Source organism: Calliphora vicina, chromosome 5 (genome assembly GCF_958450345.1).
Source record: "Calliphora vicina chromosome 5, idCalVici1.1, whole genome shotgun sequence".
NCBI lineage: Eukaryota > Metazoa > Arthropoda > Insecta > Diptera > Calliphoridae > Calliphora > Calliphora vicina.
This window is the reverse complement of record NC_088784.1, coordinates 37,698,715-37,717,998: the sequence shown is the minus strand read 5'-3', so window position 1 is coordinate 37,717,998 and position 19,284 is coordinate 37,698,715. Positions and strand designations below refer to the sequence as shown.

The following is a 19,284-nucleotide window of genomic DNA, read 5'->3' as shown; positions in this document are numbered from 1 at the left end:
ATTAATTAAAGACAAAATTATTTCCAAGTTTTATTTTTCGAAAATTCGTGCAATTTTCAATACTTTCTATTTCACACAAAATGTTTCTATATTATGAATTCCATAAGAATAAGATTCGATTTTGATCATATTCGGTGAACACATACTCTTTAGAGTCAATTGGATGTTTCCATTTTAATTTCTTTTGATTTCGATAAACTCTCGATTTTATTGTGTATTTTTAAACATTCCTACATATATTATGAAGCTGATGTCAGATTATATTGATTTAAGATGCATTTGAAAGATAATTATGTCCTCTTTAGACTACATAATTAAAAAAAAATATTTGATGTCAAAAATTCATTCAGTATGCAAATTGTCGAATGCCAAATTATTTTTTTTATTTGACGGAAAGTCCTACCATTTTTAATATTTAACACCAACAGTTTTCTCTGTACAAAAATCGATTTTTGTAAATACTTACAAAAAACATAAGCATTATATTGAATTAATTAGTAATATTCCTAAGGGAGAAATTTAAAAAAAGCATTTGAAAAATGTAATAATTTAATTTAAAGTGGATGTAGTCTAAAGCGGACATAATTATATTTCAAATGCATCTTAAATCAATAAAATCCGATATCGGCATCATAAAAAACGAGTATTTAAATTAACAGCCCATGTAAATTTTGTTGATTTTATACAAAATTTAAATCAAGAATACAATCGCGAGTTTTTCAAAATTTAAAATAATAAAAATGAAAATGGTCAAAGAATTCCAACCAGTGCCTATGTGTTTACCGAATATGGTCTAAATTGGAAGATCCAACGTCAAAAACGTGTGTGAAATTCATAATTTGCAATAAATATACAATCTAAATTTTATAAAAAATATAAACGCAACAAATTATTTGATCTTTTTAAGATAATGATTATATTAAAATCAATCCATCGATTACAATTTAAAAGTTTCGGTTTGTTGGAGATTGTGCTGAATAATAGATTCGGTTCTGAAAAAAAAGATTTAAGTCGGACTATAATAATTTTCATGATCTTAAAGAAATCCAAAAATTCACTGGAGTTTACTCACTTTTGAGGCTGTTAAACTGTTTTTTGGCTAGCGATGAATAATTGTGTACGGAAAATTTTGAATCATTACATCACTAGAGTATATTTGTATGAGGGTATATGAATTAATATACCGATCATAAGTATAGATTTCGTCCTTGTTCCAAAATAATGACATGTTCCTGATAATATTAAGTTATGTATTTTCAAAATAACGACCTGTAATTTGACCTTAAAGTCATTATTTTTCAGCGATACAAATATCAGCAGAAATGTTGTTTTAAAATTAAATATCGGTTGAAAAATAACTGCGAGATTTGAAATTTGAAGTTGTAGGTTTAGAAAATCTAAAAAAGCGCGACAATCCCATTAAAATCGGTACATTTGGTAACACTATTTCATATGAATAAAATAATATAATTCTTGTACTTTCCTTTAGATTATATAAACTATTTGAAGATAAGAAAGATAAATGGCCACATTATTTAAAGCTGGTATGAAAAATGAAAGTTGTTGTCATTGAAGAAATTTGGTCATTTCGTCCTTAACGTTTTTTTCGTTTTTGTTTTTAGATAAAATCTAGAGGAATTGTTTTTATTTATTTGACAGTTTCAATATTTTTTATTTAATCGATTTTGCCATTAATGTCTTGTAGACAGTGTTTTTATACCCTTCACCTTCGTGAAAAGAGTATATATAAGTTTGTCATTGCGTTTGTAATTTCTACATTTTTCATTTCTGACCCTATAAAGTATATATGTATATTCTGGATCCTCATAGATTGCGGAGTCGATTAATCCCCCAAATAACTTACATACACGATTCATATATCAATATCTCCGGAATTCTTCCGGCTCGGTTGCTATTTAAAATCGAGAAAATCGGTCCACAAATGGCTGAGATATAAGAAAAAAACCAGGACAACCTCGATTTTTGACCTATTTTTTACTATCTTTGATAGATATTTCAAAGACCTTTGCAATGACGTATAAAATACCATAGTAAGTTGGACCTACAATCGGAAAAAATATTTTTTAACCCGAATTTTTTTTTCACCAAAAGTTTTTTTTTGCTAAATATTAAAAAAAAATTAAAAAACAAAAAGATTTTTTTATAATTTAAAAAAAAAATTGTTTAAAAAAAACAACTTTGGAAAAAAAATAAATTTTGTTTACCTAAAAATATTTAAAATTTTTATTTTGAAGTATAATTTGGTGAAGGGTATATAAGATTCGGCATAGCCGAATATAGCTCTCTTACTTATTTATATATTAATTTTATTCTTAAAGTATTTATATTAACTGCAAGTCATTGCAATAGTGTGTAGAATAGAGTATCCATCTTTCATCTTTGTAAATTCCATCGGTTTCGGTTTTTTAAATTTTCGGTTTTTTGACAAACCGTTTTTTGTAAGACGGTTAACCGGTTTTAATGAAATATATTTTCTAAAGCTCACTCAAACATATTTATGAACAACTTTGATACTATTTTTAAAAATATTGATTTATTTTATAGAAAATTATAATTGCATTAAGATAGAGCTTTAAAAACTCAAAAATGCTAAATTTCCGAAGATTTAGTACACAATTCTTAACACATTTCCTATTAGCATCCACAAATAAAAATAAATTTAATGAGACCTTTTTCATATTAAATTAAAATTTAATATAAACCGGTTCACCGGTTTCTTTGAAGACAAAAGCCGAAACCGTTAAACCGGTTTTTTTAAAAGACGATAATCAAAACCGTTTTTTCAAAAACACACTTTTTCGGTTAAACCGGAAACCGGTTTTCCAAATTTGCCGGTTTTTTGGACACTCTAGTGTAGAATTAATTAATTTAACAAATTTGTATATGCAAATTAGGGTTTCTAACAGTTAAGAGTTCCGACTAAGTTAAATCGGAAAAAATTCTTTTCGAAAAGGGATTTTTTCAAATCAGAATTTAAGTTAACCAATTTTAAACCGGTATTATTCTTTAAATATTAATATCCTATGAAGTTTTTAAGATGCTTAACATCTTACAATTATTTTAAGAATTTAAAATTTCAATTTCGATTTATTTGACACGTTAATTTTCCTGTTTTTAATAAACATTTTCCTGTTTTGTCACACGGTGAAAATAGTTTTGGTTGTGCTAACCCGAACTTATTTTTAATCTATTGTGGCGGAAAATTTGTAGTTGGTGTGGCAAAAATTGGGTTATTTAAATCGGGTCTTCCAATAGGGATTTACAAACTTTGACAGTTGATAGCGGCCTTATTTTTGAAGGTACATCTTTAGAATTGGATGTTATTTATTCAGTTTGTTTTGTCAAATCTCCTTGAACCGATATAACGTTCAGCAACACGTGCAAATGATAATATTGTTTTATCAAAATGGGTGCTCTATTCGGGAAACCGAATAGGTTGGTGGAATTATAGGTCGATGCGCTATATGTCAACGATTACCAGCTTCTTTTGGCCTAAATTTTATATTATAGACATCAACGACAAGTGGTTTCAACAGGACGGCGCTAAGTGCCTCACAACTCATGTCACATTGGACATTCTGCACGAGCGATTTGAGGACAGTCATCCCATGATGTGAAGTTCACATTGTGAACTGGTTAGAATTTTGCTTTTGGGATTTTCTTAAGTCGCAGGTCTATACGAATGAGTCATAAACCACAGTGGCCCTCAAAGCCAACATTACCCATGCCATCGGTCAAGTTCAGCCTGATTTATGCGCCAGATTCATAGAAAATTGGATATTTCAGATGATCACTATTTGCACGAATAAACAATTTCAATGATATCTCAAATTTAAAGATAGGAAGCGCTTAATTTTGTGTAATTTCCATATAAACATTTGTCAAATCCGACAAATACAAATTTATATAAAAATATGAATAAATATCGTTAAATTTTAATTTAGAATTGTTCCTTGCTCCAAATTATTAGGGTGACCGAATAACGCTAACAAGTGCTTGCTGTGATGGTCATAATTCGCAAATTCATTTTTTGGAGCAGTCTAATACACATTTATACATATTTTTTTTTTATTCTATGGGATACTTTAGCTCTGATTTTATATATAAAAAGTGCAAAGGAAATTAAACCTACAATAACAGCAAGTCATTCATTTATTCATGACCAGTCAGGAACCCTTAAAGTACGTACATTTAAATATTATAAATTGTTATTGTGTGGAAAAGACCCCACCACGAGACGGTTTCTCTATTTATGCAAATAAACACCAACAGCTAGTAACATCAGTAACGATATACATACGAGTATAAAGCAAAAAACTAACTCAAATTAGACACGCAACAAAAAAGCCAACAAAACAAATGTTATGACGGAAAGGGTTTTCTGGCACTTTTTTTGTTGTATGGAATAACCTACACCACTCCGTTAAGAACACTGACGTCCGTGCAAGTGTTTGATGTTTACTCAAGGCATGTGTGAGATTGTTGAAATTGATTACGGCGCGATGTCTGGATTTAATAGTCATAATTAACTACGATTGAATTTGCACAAACTATAGAATTTTATGAGTACATAAGATCTAAATACTTATAGTGGGGAAGTTGTATTTCAATTTTCCCAAAAAGTCAAGTGGGAAAAGCCAAAATAAACTTGAAAATTGGCCAACATTTCCAAGGGTTAATTTTCAAATAATGGAATATTTTTTGAAGTTTCATTAATGCAAATTCCAAATTTAAAACAAAAATAGCTTTGACATTCCTGATTTTGTTATTCTGAATAACATTCTGGCATTTTTATACCCTTCATCTTCGTGAGAAGGGTATATATAAGTTTGCAATTTCCACAATATAATTGTGGAAATTATAAAGTATATATATTCTGGATCCTTATAGATAGCGGAGTCGATTAAGCCATGTCCATCTGTCTGTCTGTTGAAATCAATTTTCTGAAGACCCCAGATATCTTCGGGATGCAAATCTTCAATAATTCTGTCAGAAATGCTTTCGAGAAGACAGACAGACAGACAGACAGACAGACAGACAGACAGACAGACAGACAGACAGACAGACAGACAGACAGACAGACAGACAGACAGACAGACAGACAGACAGACAGACAGACAGACAGACAGACAGACAGACAGACAGACAGACAGACAGACAGACAGACAGACAGACAGACAGACAGACAGACAGACAGACAGACAGACAGACAGACAGACAGACAGACAGACAGACAGACAGACAGACAGACAGACAGACAGACAGACAGACAGACAGACAGACAGACAGACAGACAGACAGACAGACAGACAGACAGACAGACAGACAGACAGACAGACAGACAGACAGACAGACAGACAGACAGACAGACAGACAGACAGACAGACAGACAGACAGACAGACAGACAGACATGGCTTAATCGACTCCGCTATCTATAAGGATCAAGAATATATATGTATACTTTATAGGGTCGGAAATGAAAAATGTAGAAATTACAAACGGAATGACAAACTTACAGTGCCGGTCAAAATAATAGCACCACAGAACCTTAAATCAACTAACATTGGAAATTTTTTTATTTCCATAGTATATTTAATTAAATATAATATAATATCGTTAATCAATCTCTATTCCGTCAAAATAATAGCACCATTGTAAGAAATTGTAGAGAAAATATAATTATGTTTTCGTTTTAAAAAATCGCGATAAAATTATAATTTGTATCTATTTATATGGAAATGAATAAAATGAAAAACAAAAAAGTTAATTTTACTTTTCTAATTTTTTTAGTAACAAAAAAAGTGGTGTATGTGAGCTCTAATTTAAAAAATTATGATTTGAAATAAAAATTAGCTTAATTCTGAATAAAACTAATTATAGATATTTAGAAATGGTTTTATAAAACGTTGCGTTGAAATAAAAATATAAATTTTAGGTTGCCAAACCGCTTACCGCTTTTAATCATAACCCCTTTGGTCCACCCTTTCGAAAATCAGTCATTTATGTTCTGCACGGTGGTCAAAAGTGACGACTAGCATTGCAGTTATTCGCTGACCATTACAAGAACAAAATTTAAATTATTTAAATCTTAGAAAAGTTTCACCAATAATAATATAACATCATCTATTAAAGGTAATATTTCCACAGTCGCATTACCATTTTTCAACATTCAAATACCAAAGCACATTTTGGTCAAATAATTAAACAAAATAATATTGTTTGATATCAGACTTCTATAGAATGTCCTCCAAATCAAATTTCAAACAAAATTTAAGATAATATATTCAACTTATATTAAAAAACACACAGATTTTAAAATTATAGTTTGATCGTGGTTTTTCTACTATAACATTCGAAGAATATATTGAATATGAGGAATAAATAATTCAATCTTCTATGATCAAATGCTTGATAAAATCATACTCAGATATAAATCAAAGAAATTATGACCTTAGAAATGATCTATGGAATGATAAATTGATATAAATTAGGGTTTCAAGCTAAAAGGTGAAAGTCGTGGCACAGGATGCGATATCCCCAAACAGAATTTTATTAAAAATAGATTGCCAAGAGTCACAAAAAGGGTAAAAGGAAACCAAAAATATTTAAGAATTTATTTTGGGGAATGAAAAAATATATTTGGCATACAAGTTCGATACAAAGTTTTAAAAATTTTAGAATCTTTTTGGGTAGGTTTTACGGGTAGGTGGTGGTCGGTCTCTTTTTTGCCAAAAAATACGAAAACAAAAGACAGCAATATTTTACTTTTCATAATAACGTGTTAAGAACGTTACAAACTATAATAATTGTTACTAAATTAAATTTTGTCCTGGTTAATTTTGTTTATTTTAATCGATTTTTATCTTGGTGCTATTTTTTTGACTGATGAATTTCGTATGTATTTATATATTATGTAGTTTTTCTTTAAAATTTTCATCTAATTTTCAAAATTATTTTTAATGTTTGAAGGTTTATTGAATTAAGTATAAATTTATACAAAAACAACAAAGATTAATTTAACAGTTTTTACGTAATATTTTTATATAACAATATGAATATGTGGTACTATTATTTTGACCGCAGCTGTATATATACCATTCTCTCGAAGGTGAAGGGAATACAAATTGATTATGAATAAGGCCTCTTGATAGAAAATGTATTAATGTATAATAGTTTTCATGAAAAAGCTATTAACTCAAATCATGTTTAATGGTTACAATCGAATTGAGGTTCCAACTGTAAAATTGGTTAAGTTTTGCGGTTTGTGTCTTTACTTATTAATTTATCCCCGATAACCAAATCGATTAAAATATCAATACTTGTAGTAGACAAATTCGGTCTTCTGAGCCAACAAGTAATTGCGTATCGGTAGATTTTTTTTACAATATAAAAAGACATTCAAATATATTAACAGTTTCATTTTAAATTTCTAAAAACAATTTTATTTTAAAAAATACTCCAACCGAATTGAATGATAGTACTTGGAACCGACAAATTCGGTTGTCACAACGAATCTGTTTTCTCTGTGTAGGTTTGTTTACATCAGATGCTTTAGGCCAAGAGTGATTCCCATAGTGAACCTTAGGATAGCCCTCAGTTTACAACCAGTAATGTCATCAAGTCCATCGTAAAATCTTCTGCAAAGATATTTAATACTATATCGCTATATGATATGTTCCATTGTCTCAATCTCCTTGACATCCTACAAAAATCCCGATGCTATTGTCACAAAAACGCCCAGACAACACTAGGCCCCATGTTTCAATTACCTGTTAAAACTAAATATTTAGAAATAAGTAGTTCGGAGGTTTTGCCTAACCCGCCTTCATTTCAGAACAGAGTATCCGAAATTGACTTAATTCGTTCTTGGCCTCAAAAGATAAGCAATTCTTTTTCAGGAGACGCATTTTTAGTTTTGAAACTGATACACATACATTAGAGCGTCCCTTAGAATTTTTTGAAATGTTGAAAGGTTACCCGCTGAAATGACCTAAAATACCACCAAACATTTGTTTAGCTTATTCTAAGAAGGGCAACCCGTGCCAACTTTCGATTTAGTTTTGAGGTGCATTTACAAGGGGAAAAAATTATTTTTTTTCAGTTTTTTTTTTTTAAATGTTTGCCATTAAATAATAACTTTTGCAATTTAATTTTAAAGAATCGAAATATGTACGTAATTGTCGTTCTAATAACGTGTCTCAGGCCACTAGAACAAGAAATGCGTATATGAGGACAAAAATCCCCAGTGCTATTGTCCCAAAGATGGCATGAATATGCGGCCAGACATGAAACCGTAATAGTCTATCATGACAACGCAATACCTGGTAAAACTATTTATGAAGCGGTTGGGAATTTTTGCCTCATCCGCCTTATATTCCAGACCATGTGCCGTCCGACTAATATTTGTTTCGATAGATGCAGAAGGCGCTCTCTGGGATACGCTTCACTTCAGAACAGAGTTTCAGCAATTGTCTGGGTTAATTTTTGTAAATTTTATTAATAATATAAGCCTGACCGCTACAAATCCGTTACAGAAATAATCTAAATTTGCATTACCGTTACTTTCCAACCGTTTCGAATCGGTATTTGTATGAACACAACTTATTTTTAGAAAAGAGCAGGGCATCTCAAAATTGGCATAGAACTAGCATTTAACAAATTTTGCTTACAATTTTTTGTTGTTCATATCATGAAAGCCAAACAAACCTGTAAATGCGATTTTCTAATTTAGCAAACAAATATCCCATGAATAATTTACTCCTACACGAACGTTGTTTGTTTGTGCAGCAATAGAAATTTGTAACAGGGAATCCCAAATCTAAAAGTAAAGTAAATAATTTCAAACATAATGATTATAAAAAAAAGGTTTAAAACATTTTCACCATTGCCAATTAACTAATTATTTAATAATTACGGATTCATTAACAAAACTATGCGGATCTTCTCACAAAATTCACAATTAAGAACCTCTGTCTTACAGTTTGGCAATGCTTAATTGCTTAAACAAGTGGTTGGTCAAGGGTGTTATATTTCTAATAAACACTCAACTATTTTAAGAGAATTTATTTACTCCCATAAAAACACAAAGGAATTTTTCAAATGAAAAATCTCAAGTTCAAGTTAATGTTAATAGTTTCACAAGAACCCCAAGAATAACTCAAGGCTAACTATATTTACTAATGCGAATTATGTTTTCTTTTAACTAAAACAGAATTGGCAGTGCTGATACATTGGAAATAGTGGCTTCAAAATCAACGGGTAGTGAGCCCTCAACACCAGAAGACAACATTAATGTGGTGGTCAGAGTACGACCTTTAAATGAAAAAGAAAAACGTGATAGACTTGGTTCTATACTACAATTTCCTGGAAATGGCCAAATAATTGTAAGTTTGTTTAAGATACTTTTACATGAAACTTAAATAAGTTACGCATTGAATTTTAGATTGAAAGTCACGATTCGGCCAAAAGTCGTAATCGTGAAAGTGTGCGCGTCTTTACCTATAATGTTGTTTTCGAACCGGGAGCTACTCAGGACGATATACTTGATTACTCAGGTATCAAGCGTATTATTGAAATGGCAATCGAGGGTTTCAGTTGTACAGCATTTTGTTATGGCCAAACCGGTTCTGGTAAAACCCATACACTTACCGGACCACCCGAGTTGGTAAGTTTTTTTTTTTTGAGAAATTAAATTGTTATTAATGTTTAAAATGTATTTATTTCAATTATTTAACAGTTTAGTGGTAAACCAAATCCTAAAGATCGCCGGCATGGTCTTATCTTCCGCTCGTTTTTGTACCTCTTCCAATTGCTCAAGAATCGCAAAGATACAACATATGTTTTGAAGGCATCCTTTATGGAAATCTACAATGAACGGGTGAGTTATTTATGTTGGTCATATTAGATTATATTTTCTATGAATACATATTTCTGTTTTCGGAAAATGAAACGGGAGGTTTGATTTCCGTGAGTTTTAAATACCTAATATGTAGTTACTTAGTAAAATATTTGACCTTCACGTTGGTGTAAATATGTATGTATGTCAAAGTTTTACGTAAAGAAAGTTTCTTGACATGATTAATTTTATTAAATTTTAGTAGAATTAATTTATTTTAGAAATTTAATTAATGCACCAACTGTGCAATTAATTCCTATGAATAATATTTTACTTGAGACTATAACTATTCATTTCGTATTTAATTTCTTACAAAAAAAATGTCCACTAATTCTGTCACGTGTAGTTCAGCTTTCAAGGCGTTGCACGGTGCTTTGTCTCATAGACAAAAATCAAAAAAAAATTATTCTCAAAATATGATAAAATATATATATTGATCGATAGCTAACAACACAACTCAAATAAATTTTTAGGAATTGGTTTTATTTGACTCTCCTAGACTTCACCAGAGGTCGCTAAAGTCAGTTAAATTTAAGAAAAAATTAATGAATAAAAAAATGATTTGAATTGCTTCAAGAAAATAATTCTCAAAAATTAATTTTTTTAAAAATCAGTTTAAATTTTTGTTTTTTGAGTTCCTTGGTATGTTTAAAATTTAACAGTAGTAAAATTTTTATAAAACATTTGACTAAAATTATTTTTATCGTTCAAAAAAATATATTTTTTTAAAAAATTACAAAAGTTTGTTTGAATTTTAAAAAAAATGTTATAAAATCGTACATTTTTTTATTTTGTTTTTTCTTAGTATATAGTGTTTTTAAAACGGCCGTGAAAAGATTAGTACCAACTTTTTGCCACAACTTAAAAAAAATGCTTTTTAAAATAGGTCTAAATTCACAATTTTTACCTAAATTTTATGTATTATAGAGTATGTAATAATTTTGAAATAATGTTACAAGCGATATGAAATAATATTAATACCTTAAATTCAATTACATCAATACATTTCTAAGGGATTATTTATAGATTCAATATCAACAATTTAAAAATTTACAGAATCTTGCAGTTTTGTAATATTTTTGTGCACTGCATTGCCGACTACTGCATTACCAAAAGAGAACACTACAAGATGAAGTTAATTACTGTGAGTTATGTATTTTGAATCCATTAATAAGACTTTTGGAAAATATAATATATACATACTATATATCAACGTGTAGGAAATTGTATATTCTTTTCAAAAATGTATTAATTTTTCAAAAAATATGGAAATCCAGAATGGTAGCAGATTTTTTAGAAAATTTTAATTTTTAAAATACGTTTTTATCGAAATTTGACACTTATGTAGACATTTTTGAACTAAATGCAAAAGTTATAGAATTAAGGATATATGGCAGGACCAAGAGTCCTTGCTACAATCACAATAAAAGTTAACAGAAAGATTGTAAGATTAGGGCATATAACAAATGTAAATTTTCACGATTTTTAGATCAATTATGTAGCCAAAACTAAAAATTATATTTTTGACATATATGGGATGTAGGCGTGTCCTTTGTCCGAAATTTAATTTTTCTTAACTAAAGTATTTTATATTACCATACCAAATTTCAAAGCTCTACAACAACTCCTTCTATTTTTGTGCCATCGTTATATGGGGACAAAGCACTGTGCTGTGCGTTTTACCAAAAATTAAATTTATTGTTGCATCGATTGTTTTTTTTTTGTAACAGTTTGCATGGAATTTTAAATTATCTAACATTTTTTATTTACTTTGGCAAGGTACGCCCTACTTAATTGCAAGTCAATGTAAGAGGAACAGGAAAAATGAATAACAAAAATTTACAATTCCATGCTAAAACGTGTAGAAAATCATTCATAGCAGACAAATTGTCAATATCGGGTGTCTGTCTGTCAGCAGGACGAAGGCGAAATGAAATTGAAATATTTTAGGTTAATGGGGTCAATTTAATTAAATTAATGTCTATTGAATGAAACCAATTGATTATTTGCTAAATGACATTGTGAATTTTAAAATATTCGTAGCAGAAACACAATTAAATAAAAGTAAAGAAAATTCACAAAATGTTTATACAATATAATCACGGCCATTATTATTAAGTTTGGGTTAAATGGAATATTTGAAGCATTTTAAAATATTCTGCATACAAATTTCATAAGTTTTATATATTCTTCACACTGTGCTAGTTGAAAAAACTGTCAAGCGGGACAGCCGGTGGGTTAAACTGATTCGGGTATGCTGAATTCAGTGGTGCTAACCTTTTTTTTAGGTTAACTCGTATTTTCGAGATATGCCGTTATTTCGAAAATGGAGGAGGTTGTCCAACATATATTCACGTAACTCAAATTAGTTTAGGCCGCTTGGTGCCCCTCTTGACAATTTCGTGGACAGTGTTATTAGTTCCTTTTGCTAGACAAACATAACCTATATACTGAAAACTATTCCTTGCACCCACAGGTTATTGATTTGCTTAATCCAGGTTCGGCACGTAAACCTCTCGCAGTACGATGGTCCAAAAAGTCGGGAGGATTCTTTGTTGAAAATCTTTTTACAGTGGATTGCGAAGAACTAGATGATTTATTGGCTGTATTAGAAGAAGGTAAGTTTAAGTTAATTATTTTCTGAAACTATAACATAGATTTGAAAATGTTGGTTAAATTTTGGTTATGTAATTTTGATTGTATCTCGCAAGATTGTATATCGTAACCCCAAAAATGCATATAAAAAATGTATGTTCTCAGTATTTAAGTTTATTGAAATCTACAAGATTAATTACTGAAAAATAGTTCTTACAGCGAAAAAAGAAATAACTGTTAAAACTCCATTCGTTTTGCCAGACAATAATATTATATAAAACTCTAGAAAAAATCAATAAAAACTTCCTACCTTTAACAGTGTCCGGGAACTACAAATCGCATCTATCGAAATACGTACTTAGTTAATTTTGCCTTTTTTGGCCAGCTTTTTGGGTCAATGCGTCGTTTGCTCCGATTTTTACAGCAAGCGAAAGTAATTGACAGTGGAGTGGGAACAAGTATTAAACTTGAAAAGTTAAAAATTAAAGGTAACGCTAATGATTAATAAGTTTAAAATAAATTAAAATAAGCTGCCATAGATGTTTTATACTATATTGCCTCGTGTGTATGCTTCACAAATATTTATTATATCAATTAATTACGTTTGTTGTCTGCTATTTTGCAATAACACTAATAAATAGAGACTATACCAGATAATTTTTTTTCTTAACAATTATTTTGAGAAAAAGATATCAAGTAGAGTCAAAGGGTTAAATTCTGTGGATTTCAATAAACTCAATTATTGAAATAAATTTTTTATTTTTTGTTTTCATAATTTAATCTACAGACAATCAACCGGTATTAAATTATAACCATAATTATTATTTCATGTTGTTGTAAGTTTAAAAACGCCATTATAAAAACAAGGATTGTTTTCAATTGTTTTTTATTGACCCATAAAAAAGTTCTATTGCAAGTTTTCCATTTGTTGCATTTGGAAAACTTTGTGCTTTATTACTTATCACCTGTCCATTAATTTAACCATTTAATGTGTGTATATTAGGGTGGCCCTTAATTAACGAAAGCCAATGGAGTTTTGAAACATCCAAAGTAATTTTTTAATGGCAAAATTTTTACAAAAACTGAAAAAATGCATTTTTGCCCCTTGTAAATGCATCTCAAAACTTCAGAGAACTACCTAAAATTTTTTCTACCTAAAATTTTTTCAGGATGATTTTTTTACTAATGTCCTACAAACTGGGGGGTGAGAATGGCCAAAATCCAACTTTCGTTTATTAAGGGCCACCCTAGTGTATATACATTAGGGTGGCCAGTTTGTATTGAGGAAAAATAAGGTTCCCTAAAAAAGAAAAAAACCTAAAATTAAAGTTTAGTTAGTTTGAGGAGACCATTTCTCAAAATGTTTGTCTTTCATAAAAATTATAAAAAGGTCCTTTTTCATATTTCTTTAAAAGGAAATATACGCAGCTCAATATTGAATAAAATTTCTCCTTGAGTTTTTTTCCCAATTTCACATTTTTCCTATTCTAATTCAATGGGGATAACTCCCAGGGAATTTTTATTCATAATTGGGCTAGTGAAGTATAATTTTTTTTTGGAATTTTTGACATGGAATTATTTCAAGTAAATTATTGTCTCTTTAGAATTGCATTCCAGTATTACTTGACTTTTTTTAACATCTATTTTTGATTTGGATATCTTTTCTGCACATATTTTTGGTAGTTTTTAAATATCGAGACTTCAAAATAAGTTCCTAAAAACCAGGAATTTGTTATAATCGCGTTTAATTGTACTTAACTAAAATTGGAACAATTTTTTTTTTCTAAATTTGGGTTAAAAAATATTATTCCCCGAGCTTCATGCTCCAAACGTCTAAGTAGTGGTATACGATGTTGGAAATCACGAAGAAATTCTTTTTATTTGATTTAATGTTGCATATTTGACGAACACAGTATCCGAGATATAGAAAAAACAATTTATAAACCGATGAGGTTGATTTTCAATACCAAATAAACGACGAAATTACGATAAGGACTAGTGAATGGTAAATCGATTACGATTATGGTCGAAAATCGATTTTCAGGGTCTAAAAACGATTATTTCGTGATTGATTATATACTCCGATTTTTATGCTGAAATCGATTTTTGATAACGATTAATCGAAATAGAAATAAAATTCCAGAATTTTTAGTATTTTCTACGTTTTTTGCTTTCATTAAAATTTGCAATATATTAATCTTCAGCTGACATCGGAAAATATTCACGGAGGACCTCATTTTTTAATGCGAAAATTTTTCAAACTTAAGAAATTTTTATAAAAAGTGCTACGAAATTTTTTCCATAAAATTGAAAATGAGCACCTCAACATAAAGGAGTTATAATACTCTTCCAAAATATGATTTTAATCCGTAATTATAGGTCATTTGCTATAGTTCCCAAAAATTATTAAAAAATTGATTATTGGGTTCGATTAATCGACTGTAAAATTCGAAATGAAAATGGTTGATCGAAAAGTCGAAAATCCTTATAATCGATTTTCGACTTTTCATACCATACACTAATAAGGACTTTTCACATTCCAGGGAATTAATAAAAAATCGGTTCATCCTCGGGACATTTTTAAATTATGCCAAAATCCAGTCAAAATTTTTGAGTATGCAGTATTTATAGACTTTTGTTTGCGTTTAAAAAAAAAGTATATAGTATTTTTAGTTGTCCAATGTTGGTTTATAATATAATAGTATAAACTGTCCAAACTTAATCTTTTTTATGTGTTATAAGAAATTTACTGTGAAAATATTCCTAATTAGGAACCATAATAAGAATACAAAAACGAATTCTAAAATGCCGAATGCCAAATTTGTTCCTTTAATTCAATTTTAACATAAATGAATTAATTATCGCACATTAGTACAAGACCATTATTACTTAAAATTAATTATTTCTAGGCATGCGCAATCGAGCTGTGGGATCACATGCTATGAATGATCATTCCTCCAGATCACACACTATTCTAACAGTACACATAATATCGGAACAGCAAACTGATAATGGTGTATTTTTATCTAAACATGGAAAAATCAATTTTGTGGATCTGGCCGGCAGTGAACTGACCAAAAAGACCATGAGTGAAGGCAAAACTCTAGAGGAAGCCAATAATATCAATAAAAGTTTAATGGTATTAGGTAAGTTAAACTAATTAAGAGTTTTTAAATCAAATTAATGTAACTATGACAACTTATGTTTAGGTTACTGCATTGCTTCACTCAGTGATAGTAAAAAACGCTTTGGCCACATACCCTATCGAGACAGTCAGTTGACCAAATTATTGGCTGACAGTTTGGCCGGAAATGGTGTTACTCTCATGATAGCTTGCGTCTCTCCAGCCCAATACAATTATGCTGAAACCTTGAATACATTACGTTATGCCTCGCGTGCTAAGCGCATACGTACCAAACCCGTCATTATGATGGATCCAAGAGAAGCCTTGATTCTTAGCCTCAAGCGGGATGTGCAGTCCTTGCAAATGGAAAATGAACATTTAAAGGCGGCCTTGAATTTACATCACAACTCAATCAAAGAAGTTGGCATTGAGGGTGCAGAAATTGTGGAAATTCCAACAGATCATGGTGGTGTTATACCTAAAGTAGATTTGGAACGCTTGCCCGAATTGGATGGCAGTGAACTGGCAGAATTGGTGAAATTGTATATGCAAGAAAATGAAGCGTTGAGACAGGAAAACAATCATCTGTTTACTGTGCGAGAGACTATACTCAGGGATCAGGAAATTGTGTGTCGAGAAAACGAACGTTTGCTCAAGAAATTGGAAGATGTTAATAAGTAAGTACAAAGAGTTGGCAAAAATACTGAGGGAAAGTACAAGTGGTTTTGTTGGTCCAAATAGGAACATTCTATAGTATAGTTCCTATCAGTCTTAAAAAGTATTTATTAAAGAACACTTGAACACTATACAATTTATAAAAATGATTTAAAATGTATCCTTAAATTTCATTTCACAAGTACTTTCCCGCGTATCGATGCTAAGAAATCACTACAATTGGTAACTGGCTCATTGTTCCATTTTCAATTTCTCGTTTTAGATCGAGACTAGAGAATGAGAATAATGGGCTGGAGCAATAAAATTTGGCCAAATAAAATTTCGAATCAAGGGACTTTATCGTTTAAATAACAAAACGCACAAAAATTATACAAAATATTTGAATGTGAAATTAGTGTTGTGATTTTCTTAAATTTCTTATGTTTTTTTTCATTACTATATTCAAATAAAATAGAATATAGTAGTAAATAGTTATTATTGAATTAGTTTTAGATCTTTAGAAATAATATTGTTTTTTGTTCGTGTTTAAATTTAAAGAGTTTGTGTTCGTTCTCCTCTAATACCTGCCAGGCCAGCACTATCGTCAGCTTCAGGCAGTGAAACAGCTGGAACAGAAATTTGGACAAATCCTCAGGATTCCCAAACGGATGAGGAAGTACATTGTCTAATAATTTAAATTTTTAAGGAATTATTGTCATTTATTTTTCAATTTAATTAAAAAATTCCAGAATCCTCCCAATTTAAAAGGACGTATTTCGGAAAATAATGAAAAACGTACGAATGAAGAACAGCGACAAATCGATCAACACCGTATTGCTCGTAATATATTGGAAATGGCCAATAATTTTCCCAAACAAGTAATGGAGGAAAAGAAGGAAGAAAATAATAACCAACCGACAAAAGCTCAAACAGTACAAGATGATTTAAATTCTCATGTCAATGGTTTAATGCCAGAGTAAGTTTTTCTTTTTATTTCTTTTATTTTATCAATTGAAATAATAAAATGTAATTCTATTTTCTTTGCAGCATGTTAATTTAAGAATTTTAATTAGAAGGAACCAATATGAATTGTTATCAATAAAAAATAGTTTCTAGTGTTGTAAGAGGTTTCAAATTTTTATAAAATCACATTTTATATATTTAAGGGTTGATACGAGTATACATACATATTTATTATGTAATTATTTTTATGATGCAATGAGAATGTACGAGAAGTAATTGAAGTGCTTTTAAACTGTAGTTTAAATAAATTAATTAATCAAAACTATTTTGAGTTACTTATGTTGTTTTATTTAATGAAAATACAGAAATATTCAATGGCATTCAACATCTTGAATTTAGTAGGAAACTGTTGTGGACTTTGTAACAAAAATGTTTGTAGAAATACAACTCAAAGAATTTGCATTGAAATATTGAGTTTTATACATATGCACAACAAAAAGGCCTTCCAATGAAATCTACATCTTCTCCAATTGTAGCAGATATTTTTTTGGAAACAGCACGCCAAATGTATTGAACAATTGACCATTAAACCAAAAACTTTGTGTAATTTTTTGTGTAATGATTTGAATTTAGCGGCTTGTAACTACTGCCTGCAACATTCATCATGTTTATAAACATGTCCATCAGTAGAAACTTCTACTTATCAACAATGTTGATAGAATGTGGGCAATTCCATATCATCGTACGTGACATTTGAACGCCTATAGAGTGGAATAGATTTTGCAAAAATAAGAGTATATGAAAAATAATTTGATCTTTATGTTCCATTCAGAGGGTACTATATTTTAAAATAATAAAAAGTTCTTTCGAAACATATTTGTCCAAAATATCGAGCGAAATAACGGTATCGTACGTGACGTAAAACGGAATTCATTTTGAGGTACATGTAGAAATATGCAAACATTTTCGAACCGTGAGAGGCGTTATGTTTTCTTTTAATTTCTTACACTAAACGAAATATTTTTCCTTTACAATCCGTCATATTTAAATAAAATCAAACTTTGGATGATTTTATAATAAATAAAACTTAATATTGTACGTGACATACCGAACGTGACAGATTTTTCTCTTATAATAAAACAATATACACATACTCCCGTATTCATAAAACATTTTTAAATTTAAACAATGTTTTAAAGCAAAATTTCCATACAAAATTTGGTTTTAAAACGTTGTTTAAATTTAAAATTCGTTTATGAATACGGCCTATATTCTGTAAATATATGTATACAAAAACTAAAAAAAATCATTTTATACTATATGCTAAAACACGCCAATTAAATAAAAAAATAAAATATAGTCAGTTTAGGCGCTACGAACTAAGTCCCCAAACCGCAAATGAATTAAGGCCCCAAAATTTTATATAGAAAAAACCAACAACGAAATTTAGGGACTCAGTTCATTTTTTGGGGATTTATTTCATTTCTAAAATTGGGGATTTAAATCATAATGAAATTACTCTGGGTGTATCAAAAATTGGCTTCGCTCAGAAAAGTTGGTTTGCATTGCCGGCCTTTGACCGGACGCAAAGGTTTCCTCCTCTGGGGTGTATCAAAAATTGGCTTCGCTCTGAGAAGTTCTTTTGCATTGCCGGGCATCGGCCGGGAGCAAGGGTTTTCTCATCTGGGGTGTATCAAAAACCGGCCAATAAAATGTTATAACAAGCTCTAAATAATGTGTAAGTAATATTTTAGTGTTTTCTCCTATTCAAATCATCTTGAAAAAAGTTTTAATTTGCATTGTTTATAAGTATGTTGTACATTTGAATAAATAAACAGTTGTTACAATTTTAAACTTCTAACCCCCATTAACACGAAGTCTGGTTATGCGTTAACTAATAATTATACTGTCGGTTAAAATTATGTTTGAATGTAAACTGTCAGTATAACTATTAGTTAAAACTTAACCAGACTTCGTGTTACTGGGGGTAAATTGGGGGGTTATTATGTAATTCGATTCGAAACGAAACAC

General features: G+C 29.9%; 1 protein-coding gene across 1 annotated transcript in view; it reads left to right on the top strand.

Moving 5' to 3' along the window:
• Nucleotides 1–17,517, top strand: part of Klp54D (Kinesin-like protein at 54D) — a 43,308-nt gene extending 25,791 nt beyond the window's left edge. Inside the window, exons 2-10 of the mRNA XM_065511604.1 lie at nt 9,234–9,405; nt 9,465–9,686; nt 9,759–9,899; nt 12,394–12,535; nt 15,422–15,658; nt 15,722–16,313; nt 16,849–16,966; nt 17,040–17,266; nt 17,338–17,517. Coding sequence (XP_065367676.1) covers nt 9,234–9,405; nt 9,465–9,686; nt 9,759–9,899; nt 12,394–12,535; nt 15,422–15,658; nt 15,722–16,313; nt 16,849–16,966; nt 17,040–17,266; nt 17,338–17,350 — 1,864 coding nt within the window. The 3' untranslated portion in view covers nt 17,351–17,517. The remainder of the gene's footprint in view (nt 1–9,233; nt 9,406–9,464; nt 9,687–9,758; nt 9,900–12,393; nt 12,536–15,421; nt 15,659–15,721; nt 16,314–16,848; nt 16,967–17,039; nt 17,267–17,337) is intronic.
• Nucleotides 17,518–19,284: the final 1,767 nt, after the last annotated feature.